Source organism: Plectropomus leopardus, chromosome 1, assembly GCF_008729295.1.
Source record: "Plectropomus leopardus isolate mb chromosome 1, YSFRI_Pleo_2.0, whole genome shotgun sequence".
NCBI lineage: Eukaryota > Metazoa > Chordata > Actinopteri > Perciformes > Serranidae > Plectropomus > Plectropomus leopardus.
In genome coordinates, this window is record NC_056463.1 from 20,229,057 (window position 1) to 20,250,669 (window position 21,613).

General features: G+C 40.0%; 1 protein-coding gene across 5 annotated transcripts; it reads left to right on the forward strand.

Annotated features, from left to right (window-relative positions):
• Positions 1-8: 8 nt before the first annotated feature.
• On the forward strand, positions 9-20,424 carry LOC121946263 (zinc finger protein 821). Of its 5 annotated transcripts, none has more exons than XM_042491023.1 (6): positions 9-130; positions 11,699-11,830; positions 11,974-12,092; positions 14,024-14,119; positions 16,175-16,341; positions 18,597-20,424. In XM_042491023.1, exons 1-6 carry the CDS (start codon positions 127-129, stop codon positions 19,549-19,551), a joined length of 1,473 nt encoding a protein of 490 aa, XP_042346957.1. In that variant the 5' UTR covers positions 9-126; the 3' UTR covers positions 19,552-20,424. The 5 variants fall into 5 exon arrangements, with proteins under 5 accessions (XP_042346957.1, XP_042346732.1, XP_042346815.1 ...); XM_042490798.1 differs by lacking the exon at positions 9-130 and adding an exon at positions 4,114-4,509; XM_042490881.1 differs by lacking the exon at positions 9-130 and adding an exon at positions 4,114-4,509 and having other exon boundaries at positions 14,027-14,119.
• Positions 20,425-21,613: the final 1,189 nt, after the last annotated feature.

The following is a 21,613-nucleotide window of genomic DNA, read 5'->3' on the forward strand; positions in this document are numbered from 1 at the left end:
CGGACTGGAGAGCTGAAGTTTATCATCACCGTACAGTACAGAAACGTTAGCCTGTTGTAGAGGACTTCTTCAGTCTGTGCCACTGCCCGAGACTCCCACCTGATATGCCAGTGCTCACTGGACACCATGGGTAATAGCTCATTTATGCCTTCTTTATAGCTGCTGTCTAGCTAGTGATCTTGTCAATCGCTCTTGCATTGACTATAAAGGGCTAACGTGAGGCTTGTTATCTTTAGCCAGCTAGCTAACTAACGGTATCTCGTTGATCTCATAATGTGATCGACTCTAAATAATTGTATTCAACCATGCTGGCTATCTGAGCATCACGCTATGTCATCTGTCACTTGATATATAAACGGCGTAAATTTCATGACACGACGAGATTATTTTGTTGAGATGGCATATTTTCTCTTAACCCTGCGGAAGAATACATTTTTACCCTGTCAATGTCGTGCTGCGGTCCGTTTACTCGTGGCAGTCAGTGATGACGACTACATGAAATGTTATGACATTAGCAGTTCAGCGGTGCGGCGCGCCACCTAGCGTTGTTACTGTCCTGTCCAACAAATTATACTGTAGGCTGGGTTTACTATCAGTTTATTAAACATTAGATAACGTCAGCTTTGGTCTTAAGTCTTATTGAGTCTTTTATAAAATGTGAGGTCATTTTTTAGAAGTCAGATTTCTTCGTAGTTTGAATGTTTAACTTACATTTTTTTTACAAGATCATTACAAAAATAATGATCATAAAGATACAGATGGACAAAACAAACTAGGTTTCGGCCAATATTTGTTTTTCAGGGTAAATGCCGATACAGATTATTAGTAGTTAATGAGACCAATAACTGATATTTTGAACCAATATGCATTTAAAATAAAAATGACAATCTTTCTGTCAATATTTAGAGTTTGGGATATAACAAACTCCAACACAAAACTTTAAACGCTGTAAGCAAATGTTTAGTCAGAACTGAAACATTTGACATATACAGCAAGTTCCCATCAAGTCTTTGTATCAAGTCAAGTGAAATTTTTAAAAACAAAATAAATAAATAAAAATAACTCCCTGAGGTTTTACAAAGTAAAAGTTCCTCTCATGCTGACACCTTTTTTGCACTTATTTATTAATTAATTTTATTGGTAATCATTAAAATAAAATACTGACACAGATAAACAGCAAAATGCCAAATATGGGTCTGTTGACCCCTCATAAATTTAAAAAAATACCTAAAACTAAATTATAAAATTACATTCACATTACACAATGTCATGTTACATCATATTATTGCTATTTAATAAATGTCTTAAAAGCTTTTTTAATTCTTAATCTTAGCTAACAGGGTGCTATATTGCTGAAAGTCGATAGTAAAGTGCAGGACAGTTGGTTTAGTGTCTGACCATTTTTGTCTTATGAATTTCTACAGTACAAAATTACATTATATATATTTATTTCAATATTTATCTTAAATGTTTTGGGGTTTTTTTTTTAGAAAGTTGGCAACATTAATGCAAAAAAATCTGGTGTAAGTGCATTGAAAAATAAGTGACAACTACTTTATTTTTCCAACCCACAAAAATTCTATTAATCATCAGTAATCAGCTTAAATCTTTACTCGGATCAATTCTATGTAATATCTTGAAAGATAATTTCTCAAGCTTGCTATTTATACAGTATTTAATCTAAAATTTCCATGCTCTCTCCCACTGTATATCATTAAATAGTATGGCCCAAAATATCTAGATGTGTCTTAAAGAAGGCCACTTTTATGTTTCCAGGATTAAGTGAAGTGACGTTAATATGATGAAAAGATTTTGATTGAGCTTGTTGTTCATGTATTCACACCCTCACTGTGATAAAATGACTGAACAGGGAATCTACTGGATCAGAGGTGGAAATTACCTCATTACACACTTCCAGCTGTTTCCATGTCATATGGAAACACTGAAGTTATCCTGGAAGTATCTAGTTATGTATTCTAACATTAACTTGCCGTAACATTTTTAATCATCAGTGACATTTCTGTTGTTTTGATCTGCCGTTCCTATCATGTTTCAATTTAGGATTAGAATTTTTAAAAAAGAGGGAGCTTCTGTGGTGATGGGCAATTTTACAGCACGAAGTATTGCTTTGAAATAAGGGTTAAAGGACATGTTAAAACATAGTTTGTAGTGAAAGATATTGGATGTCATTAACCTTACCTTTAAGGTAAATATTTCTTATAAATCAGCCTTTATTTAAGAAATGAATTCATACATTGATATTTGGTATTCCTGTTCAGGCTCAAGGGAGGTAGGAGGTTATCCCATCTAAATCTACTAAATCATCACAGGGCTTCAAAACAAATGGGTACTCATAATTATAAAGAGTGTCAAAAATAATCTGTGGACTGTGGCTGAAAAATAAAGAGGGTTATTTAAATACCATAGGAAAACATATTGCATAGCGTTGAAAGCAGATAATTTGATACTAATTCTCAAGATCAGCGTATTAGTTTAATGTGGCCTTTCCTTTTGGACAATGTTATTCTTTTGTCTCTCCTCAAGACAATTTTTTGAACCATACGCAGCACTATTCTCAGTCTTACGGTAGACTTCAAAGTTCATGAATCAACATTACACCAGTGTTTATACAAGTGCACACCCATCAAAGTCACTTTTTCACATTTTTGAGCTGCCAGCCCAGAGGCTTATCATCTGGGTGAGCAAACAACACTCCCATCAACATTTATCTGCTTTAGAGGCCTGCATCACACAGCAAGAATGCAAAGTTACTCAAATAACTGTTGTGTCAGATCTGGAACATCAACCTAAAGGGTTTGTTCACTAAAATTACAAAGCATTTCTACTTAGATATCCCCGGTGGTACAGCCATGTTGATGGTTTTGTTGTTATGTGCCCAGGTTTGCCTCATCCAGCTCTGAGATTTCTGTCGCCATCCCAAAACAATATTTTACTGGAGAGGAGAGGAATTTATTTTTTGTTGCTTCAAGCAAAAACAGCAATGTGACTTTCCAGAAACAATGTTTCGTTATGGATAATCCATGCTATCAACAGTTTTCATTGGATCTGCAGACACGGTCTTTGTGATTTGGCTGAATTGATCATTAAAAATCCATCCTGCTTCATAGAATCATATTTATTAACACTAGAGCCTTATCTTCTGATGATATAAGCGCATCCCAGCGACAGTACATCCATATTTGTATATTTACAGTTGATAAGTGACAAAATATTGCAGCACAGAAATGCCAAAGATGGGTATGTGGTCATTTATTTAGAAACAGTGTCGCCATTGCGTAGTTTGTCCACCAGAGAGCACTGTTACGTTTTTTTCAAGTGTAAAATGTCCTGCACATAACTGGATTTCAGTCCAAAAATAACTGTTGAACGGATATTGGCTTTTTTTTTATAGATATGGTGTTGGTATATATTGGCCACGTTTTTTTCAAGTGTAAAATGTCCTGCACATAACTGGATTTCAGTCCAAAAATAACTGTTGAACGGATATTGGCTTTTTTTTTATAGATATGGTGTTGGTATATATTGGCCACGTTTTTTTCAAGTGTAAAATGTCCTGCACATAACTGGATTTCAGTCCAAAAATAACTGTTGAACGGATATTGGCTTTTTTTTTATAGATATGGTGTTGGTATGAATAGCAAAGAATGCATGATATTTACACAGAATTATCAGCTCAGGCAGATTATTATTATTTATTATTATTATTATTATTACGTAAACAATCATTTTTATTTATATAGCACTTTTCAAGTTTAAGCAGTAAGTGCTTTTGAGATTAAAATATTTACAGAATAAAAAATGAAATAAAAACGAGATCAAGTTCAAATTTAAATATTGGGCTGAGTGTTACTTTGCTGTTACCCAATATGAAGAATTTATATTTCGACTACTCATATATATCACTTATCTATAAAAATAAAATAAAAAAAACATTTAGATTTAGATAGCCTATATGTGGAAAATGTGAGGGATCTCTACACAGTCGTGTTTTCTCCCACACCAACTGAACTCCCCATCGTCCCTGCATATCCCACAATCCTGTTCGGTGTAGCTTCTCTGCTTTTACGTTAGAGATCAGCTGAGCTCGTGCAGCGCTGCAGTGAGTGCACGGGTGCCAGCGGCTCGGGATCGGAGCAGCTCGGGGCCGCTCGGTGTCTCTGTGCTCGGGCTTGGACATTATTTTAACCCCCCTGATCGACCGGAGACGGATTTTTTTAACGGCTGCAAGAATGTGACCCTATGCATCACGTTTTTTTTTTATTTTCTTACCCCGATTCTGCTGATCGAGCAGACGATTTGATCACGCTTTTTTTTAAAAAAAAAAACATTATTATTATTTCGTTCATCATCTGTCTCCTCAGCGCGGAAAACACCTGGACTGATCTCAGGGTAACCGTGCGGGGTTTGGAGGAGATTCCAGGTTTTTTTTACCGGGAGTGGGCAATAATATGTCCAGGCGAAAACAGACCAACCCCTTCAAAGTTGACTGTAGGTATTCCAGGTATTGTCCTAATGCTATTTCACGCGTTATTTATCCATGTCACGTCTATAATCCATGTATACTTTGGCCGTTTGACAAAAATGTGCTGAATTATTGTCGTTTCTGTGGCCACATGTATTAACAGCGTTTCCTTTGCTTTCCTTGATGTCCGCTGTAGCTTATAGCAGATGCATGAAGATGTATTAAACCAAAGACAGGATTGCTCATTACATGCCATCACATACTCATATTCATATTAGCAGCTGCAGGCAAGTGTCATCATTTTTAAGGATTGAGTTTTCATAAAAGCAATTTTCTTGTCAGTTTAGGGATGAATATCTCGCTTTCATTCTGGTTTGTAGTTTATGTGAGAATATAGCACAAGGCTTTATTGACAGATCGATGATTTTTTAAAATTACGTTTCTTTATATCACAATGGCCCATTTAGTTATTGTATTGATTTACTTACACATGCATGAGAACAGTGGAGACTGAAGTGGACAGCAACACTTAATGCCGTTACTTGACTCCTGGAAACCTGAGAAAATTAGCTTTCTTTCCCAAAATACAGGAGCAGCTTAACAAGAAATGGCTAAAAAATGAATAAGAAATTATTAAAACATTACAAGAAAATTACCCAAAAATAGGCCAAAAAAAAGGGAAAGAAATAAAGAAGTGAGAAAATCAAGAAAGAAAAAGTGCTAAAATTCAATTAAAAATCCTATTTTTTTCTCTGTAGCATAATTTAAATATATACGAATTATTAATATAGTTTTTTGGACATTTTCCCAACTTTTGAAAATCTAATAATGTCTCTGCAGCTAATGTTCAAGACAATTTCTTCTCACCCTTTACTACTTGTATTTTTTTATTTTTCTGAAATTTGCCACACATTTCTAGCCCGGTTGTTCATTACCTTTTTCCTATGTTTATAAAAAAAATCAAGCCAATTTTCTCAGGTCCCAATTGTTTAAAGGCTTGTGAAAGGCGTCAGCAAAACCGATGTCGATCTAGGTTTTAAACACAGCTGTCATTACTTTTGACAAACTCAGATAGATCAGTATATTTATAGTGTTGCTCATCACCTTGATCTAGTGCCCAAGGCCGCAGACAGTCTTGTGACATACTTATGTAGACATCTTTCCTTTGAAACTGATAATGCGTGCAAACTTTTGGTGGCATGTTTGTCAACTTGTAATTTCTCTCACTTTTTGCGTGTTTTCCCAGTAGACTGATTCACAAGAAGCCCCATGGTAGTATCTTCCTGGAGTCAGTCTGTGTGTCATGGCTTGCAGCTAACCACGTTTCTGGCTTCTGGCTTTTGTTTTACGATGTCATTTCTGCAGATTAATTGAGCAAAAATACGTCTCAGAAGTCTCATCAGTACTAGCGTAATGATGATCATAGGGGACAGGCGTTTCTATTACACACTGCATGATGTCAATTCAGTTTGCTCTGACATCTCAGCTTCAGAACAAGATGACAACAAAGCAGAGCAGTAGTGTTGAAACAATTAGTTGATTAATCAATTAGTGACATTTTTTTTCTTTCTTTATTTTTTTTTTTACATTTCTTGGACTGTTTGTTGTATAAAATAAGCAATTTAAAATATTTCAACAGATAAGTTGATGATGACAACAACCATTATCAGCACATTAAGGCACATTATCAGCAAAAACGAAGAAAAGCCTCAGCTACTCAAAATATGTGCAGTTGCCTTGTACGTTACAATAACAGTTGTCGCTAAAATCGATGCTTCTGTCTTCTGTTTTCTCCCTTTTTAGAATGAGATATCTACAGTATATCTTGGTACAATAAGCCTATTCATACACATTTCCCCATATTGAGTGTTTCTGAGTGGCACATTGTCTTAACCGTGCACAGCCGCTAGATTCATCGTAATATCACGAGATCACGCGAGAAGCGTGGGGCATGAGATCACATGAAAATCCAACCATCTGGCGCGCCAGGTTAACATTGGCCTTCTTACCCCAGATCCATTTTTTTGGTGGACAGCATGCTAACCTCTGAAACAGTACGCGTTAGTCCACAGAAGGGGATTGCCCAGTGTAATCTGCTGAAGTTATGTATGCTGCAGCCCTCCTTTCTAAACATAGTTTGTCTAAACTGGCGTTGAAATGCATCCTGCGACTGCAATAATCCCTGTGAGCTAATGAGCTCATTTGCTGCTCTGTAACACTTCTTCAAGAGTCCAGAGACGGAGCTGAAAACCCTCAGGAGGGCCTGATACAATGTAGTGTTGGCATACGTTAGCACACTTCGTGCTGTGATAAATGCCGAAACATTTTTTATACTTGACAAGCCATACCTCCTGCCGTGTCACTGGAGTGTGAGTTCAGGCACAGTGTTTTGTACAACGACTTTGCCTCAGCTTTGCCTTGGTAGTTTTACCTGCCTTTTCTTGTGAGGTATGAATTGCATGCACAGAGCTGTCCCCCCTGAGAGGGTCAGACCAGAAAGACAGACTGACAGACCAGACAGGCAGGGAGACAGTCTGACAGGCAGGCAGGCTGACACACACACGCACGCACGCGCGCGCACACACACACACACACACACACACACACACACACACACACACACACACACACACACACACACACACACACACACAGGGAATTCCAGACAATAATACAACAGTGCTGTCTGTCTAGCTATCTGTGTTCCTCCTTGAGTTTGATGTACAACAACAGCAAGAAAAACAGCATTATGTAAAAGTTAATTAGAATTGGAGCTGGCGCATGCTTTATGAAGAAAAGTGGATATGTCCTTCAGAATGACAGTAAATAGACATCAGTATGAGGGCATATTTTACTGTGAAAAAGAAAATCTTAGTGGTAGAAATAACTCTGTTGAAGAGTTGACTTTAAGAACTGTGCAGGTTATTTCTGAACTTTTCAGATAATTAAGTGGACATGTACTATGTTTGGGTGGTACAGAGGTGGCAATTATTGTTAATTGAACTTGCATCTAATATAAAAAGTACAGTTTTTCATACATCTGTTCTTGTCAAGTAGCAGAACTTGCTTTGGAAAGAGCTAAAAATAAGATGTTTTCTCCCAAACGTTCTCCCAAATTAACTCAGCACAAATGTTTCTTGATTATCTGCGATTGCCGCTTGCTTTAACAGGGACAGTGTAGTGTTGTGGCCGGATCGAAAGTCTAAAGTATGTAAATATTACTTTTCTTTTGAGATTATTGATTATTGGGATAAGTTCAATCCAATCAAGTGTCAAACTAACTAAAGGAAGTCTTCCACAAAGAGAAACTGGTTAATCACTTCACCTTCTTCTTTGTAATATTAGGTAACCAGTTAATCAGAGTGAGAATTGATCAGACGTTAGGCCCACCGTCCACGTTCTCCTGTGTGTGGATGGAAGACAGGGGCCCCAGCACTTCCTGCAGATTCAGACGGTGTTGTGTGTGTTTTTGGAGGGGACGGCGGCTGAAAAGGAGAAGGAGGGGGTTTTGAATTCAACAGGACCCCCATTGCTTGGTGTTTGAGTAGAGTTTTGGCATTCTATCTTTTGTCTGTTTTGTTTTGCGCGCTCTCCCCTCCACCACCCCACCCCTCCTCTCTCCCTCTTCTGTGTGTCTGTTGGCTGATGAGTTTGTCTCTTTGTCTGGATTCAGTCAGACACTGCGTCACCTCCTGCCTACAGACACACAGACTCAGAGATAACATCACAGTGGCAGAGACTGAGGGAGGGAGGATGGGGGAGGGAGGGAGGGAGGGAGCGAGCGAGGGAGCGAGGAGAGACAGATGTACAGACAGAGCCCTCACAGTGGGGGGGATGGGTATCTCTCACACATCAATCATTGGCTATGTGCCGTGAAGCCAGCTTGTTGTAGTAGTTCATAGTTCAATACTCTGACCCACTCTACCAGTGCTAATGAATGCTTTGATTTCAATGGGAAAAGTGCCCAAACTGTATTCACATACTAACTTCTCGCCAGCAGCTGAACAGTAGAATGACAAACCTCCTCAAGATAATACCTCTGTTTTCCTCAGAGAGAGAGAGAGAGAGAGAGAGAGAGAGAGAGAGTGTGTGTGTGTGTGTGTGTGTGTGTGTGTGTGTGTGTGCGCACGCATGTGTGCAGTACCTCAGGATTGTGACGAGGGCTGTAATTACTTCTGTCAGTCTCAAGTAACCAAAGTCAGGATCTCTGATCTGTGTTGATGAAGAGAGCACACATAAGAAAAGAAAATTAGGTTTTAAGCTATTATTAATTTTTAGAAGTGGGATGCTCTTGTGTATGAATGCCAGAGGAGCTTTAAACAAATTTTCCAGTGTTGGCAGTTAAATACGGGGTCAAGTGTTAAGAAAAGTGAAGGGATTTTGCAGAACCAGCAAAGCTATGAAACAAAGAGTGGCATCACAAGGAGTTAAGTGAGCCACATATGGGCTGTCATGGTATGAAGCTTCATCCTCCCCCTCAGAGCCGATGCTATAGATATGGAAGTAGTCAGAGCTTCATACAAGCAGGGAGGACAGAGGGCGAGCCAGGCTGTTCAGTGTGTGGGTGGTACTGAGAGAGAGAGAGAAACACACTACTGGGTAGCAAGGCAGTTAGCTAGAGGAAAAGAGTGCAGGCTGCTTCCCCCGTGGGACTGCAGCATGGCTGTCGAACAGAGCTAGCATGTATCAGTGAGTGTATATGTATGTGAAAAAGTGGGGGTTGGGATGCAAATGAAGTTAATGTGCATGCATGTATACGTCAGTGGGCTCGCCTCGCCGACTTAGCATTCATTATGTTCCAGTGTGTGATAGTGGAGAAGTGGTTATCATCCACGTCTTGAGTGGAGCCCAAAAGTCTCTAGAGAAATGTAGAATTGTTATTAATTTATCATTTTGGAGTTGTTGTGGTGTTGTATCACAGGTTTCACTTTTATCGCCATTGTGCTAATCATATATGTGCTAATGAAACAACAAAATGTTCTATATCAGAGGCCTGGAAACACTTCATGTGTGTTACTGTGAACAAAACCTGAACTCTGAGCTATAGGCGAATGCACCAGTGTTGAAAAATTCATATCATCTTTTGGTGCACTCTGATGACAGTAGATGCTGTTTCTATGGAGATAAACCACTCATATGCTTGATACAATGTATGGGGGAAAAGGAGATTTTTGTATTTAAACAGACTTCGTTTATAGGCATGTGTAGCTCTATATAAGATATCATGAATCAACATTTTAAAAAGCAAATTATTTGTGACATCAGTTCCTCAAGAGGCGGCCGTGCCACCATGGTGGACAGTCACAGTAGCGTCTGTTGACTGTTGACATGTATGTTCTCCCTGTGTAGTTCACGGTATGCAGGAAATTACAATACGATGTTCTACAAAAACTGTCTTCCAAATTGTAAAACCTGATAGATATGTTTCGTCTTCCTTTCTCACGGTCTGCAAACATAAAAATCATTGGGGTTTTTTCCAGTTCTTCAGCCTGTTGCACCAGTTTCATCTGCAAACTTGACTTGCAGGCATTTTGTTATTGATTCATTTGTTTGTAGGAATATCAGCAACTCAGGACGATTGTACGGTTTTACACCATCCAACTCTGATTTATCATCATCATATGTATATCGTCACGTAATACATGTTCTGGACAACCTGTTGGATTGTTAATGGATAGAAAACAGAGAAATATCTGGATTTGGTCTATCCAGCAAATTATACTGAACAGAAATTTGAATGCAATGCTTTTGATTTTGCGCCCATTTTCATAGGTTTAAGTTTTGAGCTAAGACTTTTTTAATGAACTCAACTGATATATTTCTCTCAAATATTTGGCCACAGCAAACAGGAACAGCTGATGAAACAACTGGTTTGTATAACCAAAGAATTTCTGCACAAATCTTCAGAAATCAGGGAATTCAGGGAAGCTCATCTGTAAATGGACTGTACCGTACTTGTATAGTGTTTTTCTAGTCTTTTTGACCACTCAAAGCGCATCCACACTACATTGTCACATTCACCCATTCACACACACATTCACACACTGGTGGCCGAGGCTACCGTACAAGGTGCCACCTGCTACTCAGTAATCATTCACACGCACTCACACTCCAATGACGCAGCATCGGGAGTAATTTAGGGTTCAGTTCCTTGCCCAAGGATACTTCGACATGTTGTCCGGAGGAGCCAGGGATCGAACCGCTGACTTTACAATTAGAGGACTACCCGCTCTACCTCTAAGCCACAGTCGCCTGTGTGCTTGTGGTCCTCATTAGGCTCTTGGCAGCAGTTTGTCATTGTAAATGACTGAATGTACTGCCAAATTTAGGAAAACGACATGGGGATGTGTTATGGTGGTGAAATGAACATTAAGATCACAGACACGCTCCCTTAAAAACTCACACTTCAGAGAGTCCTGTCGTTGTGCCCATCCCAAGGCACCTGTGCTGTAATGATGCTGTTTAATCAGCATCTTGATGTACCACACCTGTCAAATGGGTGGATTATCTTTGAGAAAGAAAAGTGCTCGCTAACAAAGATTTTAACAAATTTGTGACTAAAATCCAAGGGAAATATATCTGTTGAGTACTTTAAAAAAAAGTCTTAGATCTTTGACTTAAACCTGTGTAAAATAAGACTGAAAAAGTGTTGTTTAAATTTTGTTCAATATAAATACCTGACATATGAAGGTGTGATGCAAAACAAAAAAATAATGCAACATTGCCAAAATTATTCCAATACACTCAGAGGATAGATTCCACAGTATGATAAAATCATATCTCATATATCGTCATAATTGCCACTAGGGGTCTGCCATTCTGTCGTTGACAATAAATCAGTATAATTTTTATTATGATTAAAAATTAATAATATCACTATAATGGCAATATTCCGACTTGTTGAGATAATGAGGCACTGTTATGCAAGGCAACAAGCATGGCTGAAACCAAAAATGCCACCAGCTCTGTACTAAAAAATTAAATGCAAACTGTTTAATTTATGCTAACATTTAAAACTTTAACACTTATTTAGTTGCAATTGTATATTCTTGAAATTAAAAATGAAATGTTTTTTCTGTATTTTTTTATATCATCAAGAATATCATTATCAAAAAAAATAAGAAAAAAACCCTGCAATATTTGCCACCCCTAATTGTCACCCACTCAGTGGAAACACTTGTCTTACTGACTGCTCCTCTGTCCTTCTGTCTCCAGGGCCATTCCACACTTCAGGCATCACAGGACTTCAGCACGCTACTAACATGGATGGCAGGGACGAATTCACCGAAGACAGTGAATGCTGCAGCAACAACTCCCAGGAAGTACAAGAGCAGGATAGCATCTCAGGTACAGGATGTCGGGATGGGACCAGCGGGCGGGCTTGATGGACTCTATGGGACGTCCTCGGACTGAGGGGTGTTAGTGAGAGTAAGCCCTGCTCTGTGTTCTGTTGTCTGTCTGTATTGATAGGGATGTGTTTGCCTCCATAGAAGACAGCGATAGTGACCTTGACAACCACGGTGAAGACTCATCCTCCAACACCTCCGCTGACGACCACATGACCACCAAGAGATCGCAGTGCCGCCTACAAGGAGCGGGAGTCAAAGAGGTGAGTGCCGCTTTTCTTTTTCGTAGTGACATTGTTTATTTATTTCCCAATACTTTACCTCATCCTTAAATAGTTTCAACCTCTGCCTATATGTTACACTACAAGCCAAAGTACTGTGAAGTTGGTGGTTTGTTGTTAACATACAAACAAGACTCCACAGAGATAAATTATTGACATGGATCTGCCCTGCGTCACTGTGTAGGTGCCCAGTTTCATTTTGGAACATGTTGCACGACTTGTGTGGGCTGTGAAAATGATAAACTTAATAACCGGAGGGTTTTTCTCCAACTCTCAACCACTAGTTGTGTGTGAAACAGGCAGCAGCAGTCGGTGTGAATATTTATGTGGCTACAGATGTCCACTCAGCCTAGAAGCCTATGCCACTGTAGTATTTGCTGCAGTTTTAATGGATTTAATCAAGGCAAGGCAAGTTTGTTTATGTAGCACCAGTAGACAATACAATTTAAAGTGCTTTTACAGGGGAAATACAAGAGAAATATATATTTGTTGGCATTGATTGAGTTATTTTTATGACATGATTTTATTTTATTTATTGCATGTGATGTTTTGTCTTTTAATTTTTTATATGGACCCTGAGTCTGGAAAAAAGGATTGATTGATTGATTGATTGATACAATATCTTGAAAAGTATCATTATTCAATATTTTTTGATACTGCAGAAAATTTGACATTGAGGGCACAAAATGTAAACATTTTATTAAAAGATAAATATAATAAGACTATAACAACATAACAATGACTTTTCTTTTCATTGTAAGCGGGAGTAGACAGCCTCGTTCAAAAAGCAATAAAGTACAAGTAAAAACGAAACAAACCTGTGCCACAAAAGTGTGCGCACAACTAGAAAAAATAAGACAAGTGACGAGAAGTCAGCGCTGTGAGTGAGTGAGAGTAGGTGGAGCTTTTGGGGGTGCAGGAGAGAAGAGAGAGCTGAAAAGTTGTATCGATAGTATCAATATGAAAAATGCATTTTGAAACCATTTTAAATATTCAGAATCAATATGTATCGATACATTGATATTTCTGACAAGACTATGTTGTACTAACTGGAAATTCACAGGAAATATGTTACATCTGGGAAAAATTGCAGATGATTTGACTGAATTACTGTGTGGGTCAACAGTAAGAGGAAGTACGGATATCTCTTGTATCTTGTTTCCTTTTCATCAGCTCATCTGTTAAAACTGTCAAACACAAAGTGGGTGTCAACCAGTTGTACTCCAGTGCAGAGATATACAGCATATTTAACATTCATATGATCATCGTTTTTGTCTGCCCAGGTTTAAATGTGTGTTTATTAAGCTTGTTAAACATCTATTTTGAAAATGTCACTACCTTGAGATTTTTGTCAAGTGAGTAAAATTTGGTAGATAAACAAGGTATTTTTGTTCCGCAGCAAAACACTGTCGTGTAATGATTGAGCACATCTGTGGGGTTTTACAACTTGTCACTTTTGTCAACCAAAATACATAAAGCCCTACGCAATTAAGAAAACAGCAAGTACTTCAGTTTATTGGGATTGAACAGAACACCCCTGGTATCAGCCAATATGCTCTGTGCCAGGACCTTCTGTTTGAAAATGTTCTGTATTTCAGCTTGTGTGTGACTCACATCTGTGACAGCACACAGCATCATGGCACTGTTTGTGAGTCACTGGGGCTTGTGAGAATTTTGCTCATTCACACTTGACACATCACCATATACCACTCGCAGAAATGCTCCAGCTGGAAACGTGAGTGAGTAGTGACTAAGGCCCAGGAAAAAATTAGTGTTGAGTATTATTCTGAAAGCACCTATCATGTGATGTTAATAATCAGTTTTGCCTTGTCTCAGTTTGTTTGATTACACTTGATGTCGCGATGTAGGTTTGGCTCCTGAAATGTGTTTTAACAATGCTTTGTTTTCCTCAGGAGAGCGAGGAAGGGGCAGACAGCAACAACTTTGTTTGTCCTCTCTGCACGCTGGATTTCAGCAGCCCTGAGAAGCTCATCTCCCATGTCTACCAGGTGAGTGACATTGTCTCGCCTGCCCTAATCCAGTACAGAACCGTAAAAACAAAGCAGCTTTAGATCCTTTATTGCAGTCTGTTTCTTATAAGCTAGAGGAAGGTCATCACCTCTTAAACCCACTAAGTAGCTTTCAGACTCAGTGCTTCAGTGAAATGCAGGTTGAGGGAAAAGGTACTGACTTGTCTGATTGACTGCTTACTTTTGTCATTTATAGGAGTCTTACAGTCAAAAAATCATATTCAGTGCCAGATATCTTTAAGATGATTATAGATTTGCTGAAGCTAAATGACCACTTATGCTGTCTTAAAAATGGCTGTTTATGTTTCATATTACAGTAATCCACACCTTCCACTCTCACTGTATGTGTGTTCACCAATGGCTGTGAGGTCTCACTTAACATTCAGCAGCTGATTTATACCTTACTTCAGCATTTGCAGAATTCACACAATCAACACTGCATGTATTTTTTTGCAAATGTCAGGCAGTTTGTGGTTCTTGCACTTATAGTTGCTGAAATACAAGTGTGCAATCTGTCACTGTAATGTTGAGCTATTACAACTCTGTCTGCCTTGTTAATTGGTGTGGAATGTATGGAGAGAGGCACGAAACACAACATTGTCAGTTTTCACTGTTACAGTGGTAATTAATGGCATAGCTAGTTCTTTGCACTAGGGACCACATTTGAATGCTTCTCAACTTGTTTGTAATATTTGAAATGTCCTGTCGTTTAATATCAATTCATATAATATATTGTCAAAACATGAATTTATGTTTCACATATGATGCACATATTGTACATATTTTGTATTCTTATTGTGTTGTAGATTGTAGGACAATGTACATACTTTTATATTTCTTGAAGTGTATATATTAGTTTTATACTCAAGCAATATCACACTCGAGGTCATGCTGTTATATTGTATGTCATCACAACTTTGATTCGGTTGTAGGCACAAGGCCACAGGCCACAGGTCACGTGCTGAAGATAACATAACAGCCCTCACAGCAGCTAGCTGAAGAACACCACTGTCGCCAATGTAACTAAGTGTCTTTTGTTCGCCTAACTGGATAACTAATAAAAAAATAAATAGGACTGAAGACGGTGTGACAGCTTCAACAGCAACTGCTGCCCTCTTATTTTCCTTAACCAAAACTCCCACACATGTATGAGCCCCCAAAATATTGGAAGTGCCCGCCATTACTTTTATTTCCTGCTGTATGGCAACTCCAGAGGGACACACAGTAGGACTCCAGAACAGTCTGTTACACTACAATCTAGAGTAACATTAGATAACTACCGGCCATTAATGTAGACCTAATTAATGGTTTAGAACAGCTATGAAGCAGAGTGATACATCAAGCGTAAGAAGTCCCAGTGACGCTGTACTGTATATTAACACTTATGTAATGATTCTTGACCAATCAAATTGCTTGGAAGGAACACTTTTTTTTTTACACACTCTATATACTTGCCATGTATACATATTTTATATAATATTTTACATAGTGGTGTTAAAGATTTTACATAATGCACATATTTTAGTTTCATATTTTACATACTCCTTATCTTCATATCTCTTGTTTCTACTTTTTCATTATTTTATATGCTTTTTATCAGGGTGACTGTAACAAATCACAATTTCCCTCCTGGGGATCAATAAAGTATTTCTCATCCTGGTGCTGATTTCCTCACATGGCATTAGTATTCAATTTAATGCATTAGATAACAAAATAATGTTATGTATGCTACCTGCTTTTTCTAAAACATTCCTTCTATTTTAAAAAAAAAAAAAACTAAATCAACAGGCTTATAACAAGCTCAGAACTACACATTACATCCACAACATCAGCAATGATTATTATTTTTTAGCAGTCATTAAATTTGATATGATACTGTTGCTAATAATAATAACATGCTTATTCAGTATCAGTATTTTATAATTAAGAAGATATGGTCTTTGAGTTCATTCATGTTAAAACTGTGCTTTTAAATGTGTCCTTTTGTCCAGTTTTTTTGTCTTTAGCCTGTTTTTTTTTATCTGTCTTTAACAGCACACGACTATGATGAGCAATAGCAAGAGCTATGTGTGCCCAGTGTGTGGGCGAGCCCTGAGTTCGCCTGGCTCGCTTGGACGGCATCTTCTCATCCACTCTGAGGACCGCCTCTCCAACTGCGCTGTCTGTGGTGCACGCTTTACAGACACCAACAACTTTAACAGGTTCGGCTCATCTCTACTGTATCTTTTGTCCTAAGTCTTCAATGCACATTGCTTTAATGTTTAAAGAAAGAAGTATAATGCAATGTTTATATAAATATATATACTCACAGCACCATTAAGTAAAAAAGTTTAAGTCAGCTGAATCCACAGTTTTTAAGTAGATAAAGGGCAATTTAAAAAATGATCATAATAAATGGATAGTATAAGATACACTGTTTACATGTTTTGTTACTGATCATATTCCGGTTGTTTTGATTAATCATTAAACATTTAAAAGAAAATCCAAGGGTTGTTCGGTATCCTGCAACAGATCCTTTTATTCAACAAAGTCAGCTGACATCACTGATTCAGCTGGAGAAACAATTTTTAGTATTCGAGTCTAATTCTTCCTAAGACATCAATGAATTTGGCAAGAGTGTGGTGAATGACTAAGAAATTAATCAGAAACTGTAGGATGTGATCCATCAAAATACAAACATTTAGGCTGACATCCAACCAGGTGATCAAACCCATCAGAGGGTGAGCACTGTGCAGTCTAAAAATGAAAATATGTCTTAAATACAGCACACTGAAACACAATGGAGCTGTGGTTCTTCAAGTGTGAGATAAGGCAGGATGCAAAACATGAGGGATGAATAAAATTAGTACTGCAATGACAGATTTAATGGAAATAAACTAGCATGTTGCTTAGCAACGACCATTACGTTTCACATTTAAACAACACTGGCAAGGTCAGGAGACAGTAGAAGGAGAAACATAGTGAGAAGCCTTAATGTAAAAGCAACGAAAAGGAAAAAAATGCATGAGCTGTTATCGTTGGTAGAATCAGGTGTTACCGTGAGTAAAACACCATAAGTGTGTAGAAATTGAGCACAGATGTACAAAAGCTACAGCTTAGTTGTGTGTGAAAACCTGTTTAACTGTGAATAAATTAACTTTCAGAGCATTTGGCATGTTTTTGGTTCCCATGGTGTATTTCTCCTGTCTTAGTTAACCGCTGGTGATGTGACGCAGTGATATGCTCATCTCTGAAACAAATAGTTACGGAAATGAGTAAGATGAATTGTCTGATATCAGACAAAATTGTCAACTCATTACACTCGTTCAACTCGGTGGAGTGGGTGGATTTAAAGGTGTGGGCCAGAGAAATAAGATGAAATGAGTCATCCTTTCCCCCACTTGACACGTAGTTTCAAATCATGTCAATCAAAGCAGCTTGACACATGAAACCAGAATTAACTGTTGTCTAAGAATATGTGACCATACAGACCAGGTTGTGGTTACAAGCTGTTGGCTATTTGCATACAAGAATACAATTAAAAGTATTAAAAGACTGGTGATTGTAGCTAAGACACAATGTTCAACTTTTACATTAAGTATGGACAGTAAGATTGGATCATGAATTAATCACTAAGTTAAAGTCAGGCCCAAAAAATCAAGTCCCACCATACATGAACCCATACAGTTTCTGTCCAAGCCTAGCCTGAGCCCGAGCCATGGCAGCCGTTTTGGGCCCGAACCTGAACAAAATCCTGGATTCCTACTGTAAAAGAAATACATAGTATATCTTCTAATATTAAAACATTTACTACAGGCCAAGGGCTGTTGGGTTTCCTCACACCACTTCTCCTTCTTAATCTCCTCCTTATTTTAATAGTCTGTCACTGCATACATGTCAGGTTCATCTGAGCACGCTTCACCCTTCAGTGTGTCTAGTGGGCACTGTCATGCCATTCATGGAAATGTGGCGTGCGGATGATGATCACTGCTTTTCACTTTATGTTACACGCATCTCTCTCACTGCTGGGGAGGCAGAAGGAAACTCTTCCAACCAAAGTTGCTTTGCAGCCCTCCTCTATCTCTTTCTCATTTCCAGTTCCTCTCTGGCTTGCACTTTCTCTCTACCCCCCAGGTTCTCCGCTATATTACACCGTTGCGCTGTCACATCCCTTTCTCAGTCACAGCCCCCCAAAAAACCCTCACAGCCCCTGTCTCTTTCTCTCTTGATTCAGTCATTTAAAACTACTGTCCTTTATACATGAGAAGAAAAAAAAACTGCAAAATTGGTAAGAACCTGACATGATTCAAGAATGGGGGCAGTAGGCAGTAATGAGAAATTACAGCCTGGAAGAAAAAGACATCTACACGAGAGGATGTGGAGATCAGGAGGTCAGATTAACAAGGGAGAAAATGCATCAGAGGTCTAAGGGGACATATTAATTTATCCAGCTAATCAATACTGTGTCTATTCTCAGGGAGAAGCTTAAAGATGTCCTCGACACAACCAGGATGGATGTCACCGATGGGAGGGACACCTGTTCCATGTCCCTCTCCAGCAGCCCCATGACCAGCTCAGACCAGGGCTCTTGCTCTTGTCACGGACCGGGCCCCAGTCCCAGTTCATGTCAGGGTCCTCGCCCCTGTCAACCACCTGACCCCAACCCCAGCCTTTGTCAGGCCCATCGTACCTGCCAGGGACCAGGCCACATGCAGAGCCATTGTCAAGGCCCCAGACCGTGTCATGGCCCGGGACCATGCACAGGCTCTGACCAAGGGCCCTCCTTTCCTTCACTGCCCGACAGTCTCCTCTCTGAAGGGCCATCACTGGCATCTATCCCTGATGCTCTTAACTCCTCTTCCTCAGGCTTTCCTCCCATCCCCGACATCCTCAGCCCTATGCCGGTGTATCCTGCCGGAGTGCTGCTGGTGTGCAACAGCTGCGTGGCCTATCAGCAGCTAGTGGAGGCCCAGTCTCCAATGCGAAAATGGGCTCTGCGCAGGAAGAACGAACCCTTGGAGGCCCGTCTGCAACGTCTAGAGCGTGAGCGCACAGCAAAGAAGAACAAACGGGCATGTGAGACAGAAGAGGAGAGGGAGCTGAGGAGGCTGCGGGACCGCGAGGCCAAGCGCATGCAGAGGATGCAGGAATCAGAGGAACAGCGGGCACGCAGGCTGCAGAGAGACAGGGAGGCCATGCGTATGAAGAGGGCCAACGAGACACCAGAGAAGAGGCAAGCTAGGCTTATCCGTGAGAGGGAGGCGAAGAGGATCAAGCGACGGCTGGAGAAGATCGACCCTGCTCTGAGGACACAGATAGAGCATGATCCTGCTGCCATGGCTGCCCTCACAGCAGACATGAGTCTCTTTCAGTTCCCCTGCCCCATGCCTGTCCCCTCCATTGATAATGGTCTGTTCATGAAGCTGCCCTGATGGGACCAGGCCACTACGGGGGGGGGGCAACTGGCCTCCAGCAGCACCAGTAACCTCTGCGCTCTGCCATCAGACTGCCATGGTCACAGTGAACCATTCCTCGCTGGTTTTACTTCCAGCTTCTTCTGTGTCGAACAGCCTCACAGACAAACTGCTTTGTTAAATACAGCAAAAACTACTCCAATTTCTAATTTATTACAGTCTAGAAAACCTTGGGAACAGGGTTGAGAATGTTTCATATTGTATGGATGATGACATAAAAGCATGTTGTAAAGAGATTTATCTGTTCGTCAGTGGGCTAGCAGATTTAACACAATTCATTCTAGTAGGAGCAGTTATACTTCCTTTTCGGGGGAAAAAAAAAGTTTTTGCACATGGACCTTCAGTGACAGGAGTGGGGACTTTGTAGCCACAGCCCCCCTCCCTTCTGGTCCACTCCGCCAGCCCAGTGACTCGAGTTTACCGGTAGCTACACCTCTTTCTTCAAGCTGCCGCTGTGGGTCCCTGGGAAGTTCATATTCAGTCAAACTCTACTACCTCAGCTGGCGCCGTGGTCGCGCCCTCTGTCTTGTGGCTTACTGCGTTCCAACTCCAAGCTTCCAAAGCTCTACATGTACTGTACACTACTACAGAGGATGCGGGTTGTTTTCCACAATTTGCGTTTGCATTTATTACTGAGGCCCTTCAGTGAGGCACAAACATTCACAAAAACACACCAGTTCCACATGTGTTTCCCAGGTTTGATTATTATGTTTCTAAAGGTCCAGTGTGTAGGATTAAGTGGGATCTAGCGTTGAGGTTGCAGAAATTAAACTCTTGTTGGCCACTGCGGTGGGCTACTGTAGAACAACATGACTGACTTTGTTTAAGAGGACCCGCTCCAAATATAGATTAAAAACAAGTCAGTCCAGCAATACTTTTTTAGTTAATCGCTGGAAGTGACAGCTGTTGCCTAGCAACACAAAACTTTCTCTTTTAACTTGGAGCAGACGGTTGTATGTTGTGTGTGTCTCTGGACTTGTCGAGGCGGAGGAGTAGGAAGAGTCCTTACCGGCTCATAACTGCCGTCTCCGCCGCCTCCAGCTGAGGAAACTCTGGCTCCCGTCGCCGGTGAAGGGAGAGGGCGGGTCAACCATGAGGTTTAGACCAGGTTTAGAGTCTGTCAAACATCCCGTGCCGGGTTTGAAAGGCTCCTCGTCTCCGCGCCACATCTTCGTAACGTTGTTGAGCGCAGTCTTGAAGCACCACGCCGGGGTTAGCAGCTAGCTATGCAGAGGCAGCTAAGCTAAAAACAACAGCTGCACAGAAAAGTCCTCACAGCAGCTTGTTGAAGGACACCGCCGCCACCAATTTAACCGAGAGTCCTGGGCTCGCCTAACTGGATAACTAATAAAACAATAAACGGGACGGAACAGTAACTGCTTCCCTTTTATTTTCTTTAACCTAAAACCCCCCCTCCACTACAGGGCAACTCCAGAGGGACACACAGTCGGCCTGTCTGTAACACTACAACCTACAGTAACGTTAGAAAACTACCGACCGTTAATGTAGGCCTAATTAACGGTTCAGAACAGCCGTGCAGCGGAGTGATACATGCAGAGTTAAAAGTCTCATATGACTGCATATGAGCACTCATGAAGTGACTCTGATCAATCAAATTGCTCGGTCGGAACTAACTCTTGAATATATATATGTTGTGACTGTGTATATATACACACACACACACACACACACATATATAACATAAGGCAGCAGTTATATATATATGGTATAGATATATATATATATACAGTCAGAACCCCAAAAAATATTTTAAGTTAAAAATGTGCTGCTTTAACTAGTCAGTCACCTCTGTGTAGCCTTGTGCCGTTTCATAATAGCATATCAACACTGAAGTCAGTGTGTGGAGCTGTGTCTAACATAAGGCAGCAGTTACGATTTAAATCATAATAGACATCACAATCTCTGATACTGTAGTTGCAAAAACACCTTGTGTTTGTGCTAGTAGCGTTCTGCCAGTAGTAGCCTAATAGTAGTAACTGGATGTAATGTCAGTTGTGCG

Bases quoted from the DNA above. Each gene is read 5' to 3' on its own strand.
- LOC121946263 (XM_042490798.1), top strand. From the start codon at position 4,470: ATGTCCAGGCGAAAACAGACCAACCCCTTCAAAGTTGACT. The intron at 11,831-11,973 runs GTACAGGATGTC...TTGCCTCCATAG, and splicing joins AGAGCAGGATAGCATCTCAG to AAGACAGCGATAGTGACCTT. The intron at 12,093-14,023 runs GTGAGTGCCGCT...TGTTTTCCTCAG, and splicing joins AAGGAGCGGGAGTCAAAGAG to GAGAGCGAGGAAGGGGCAGA.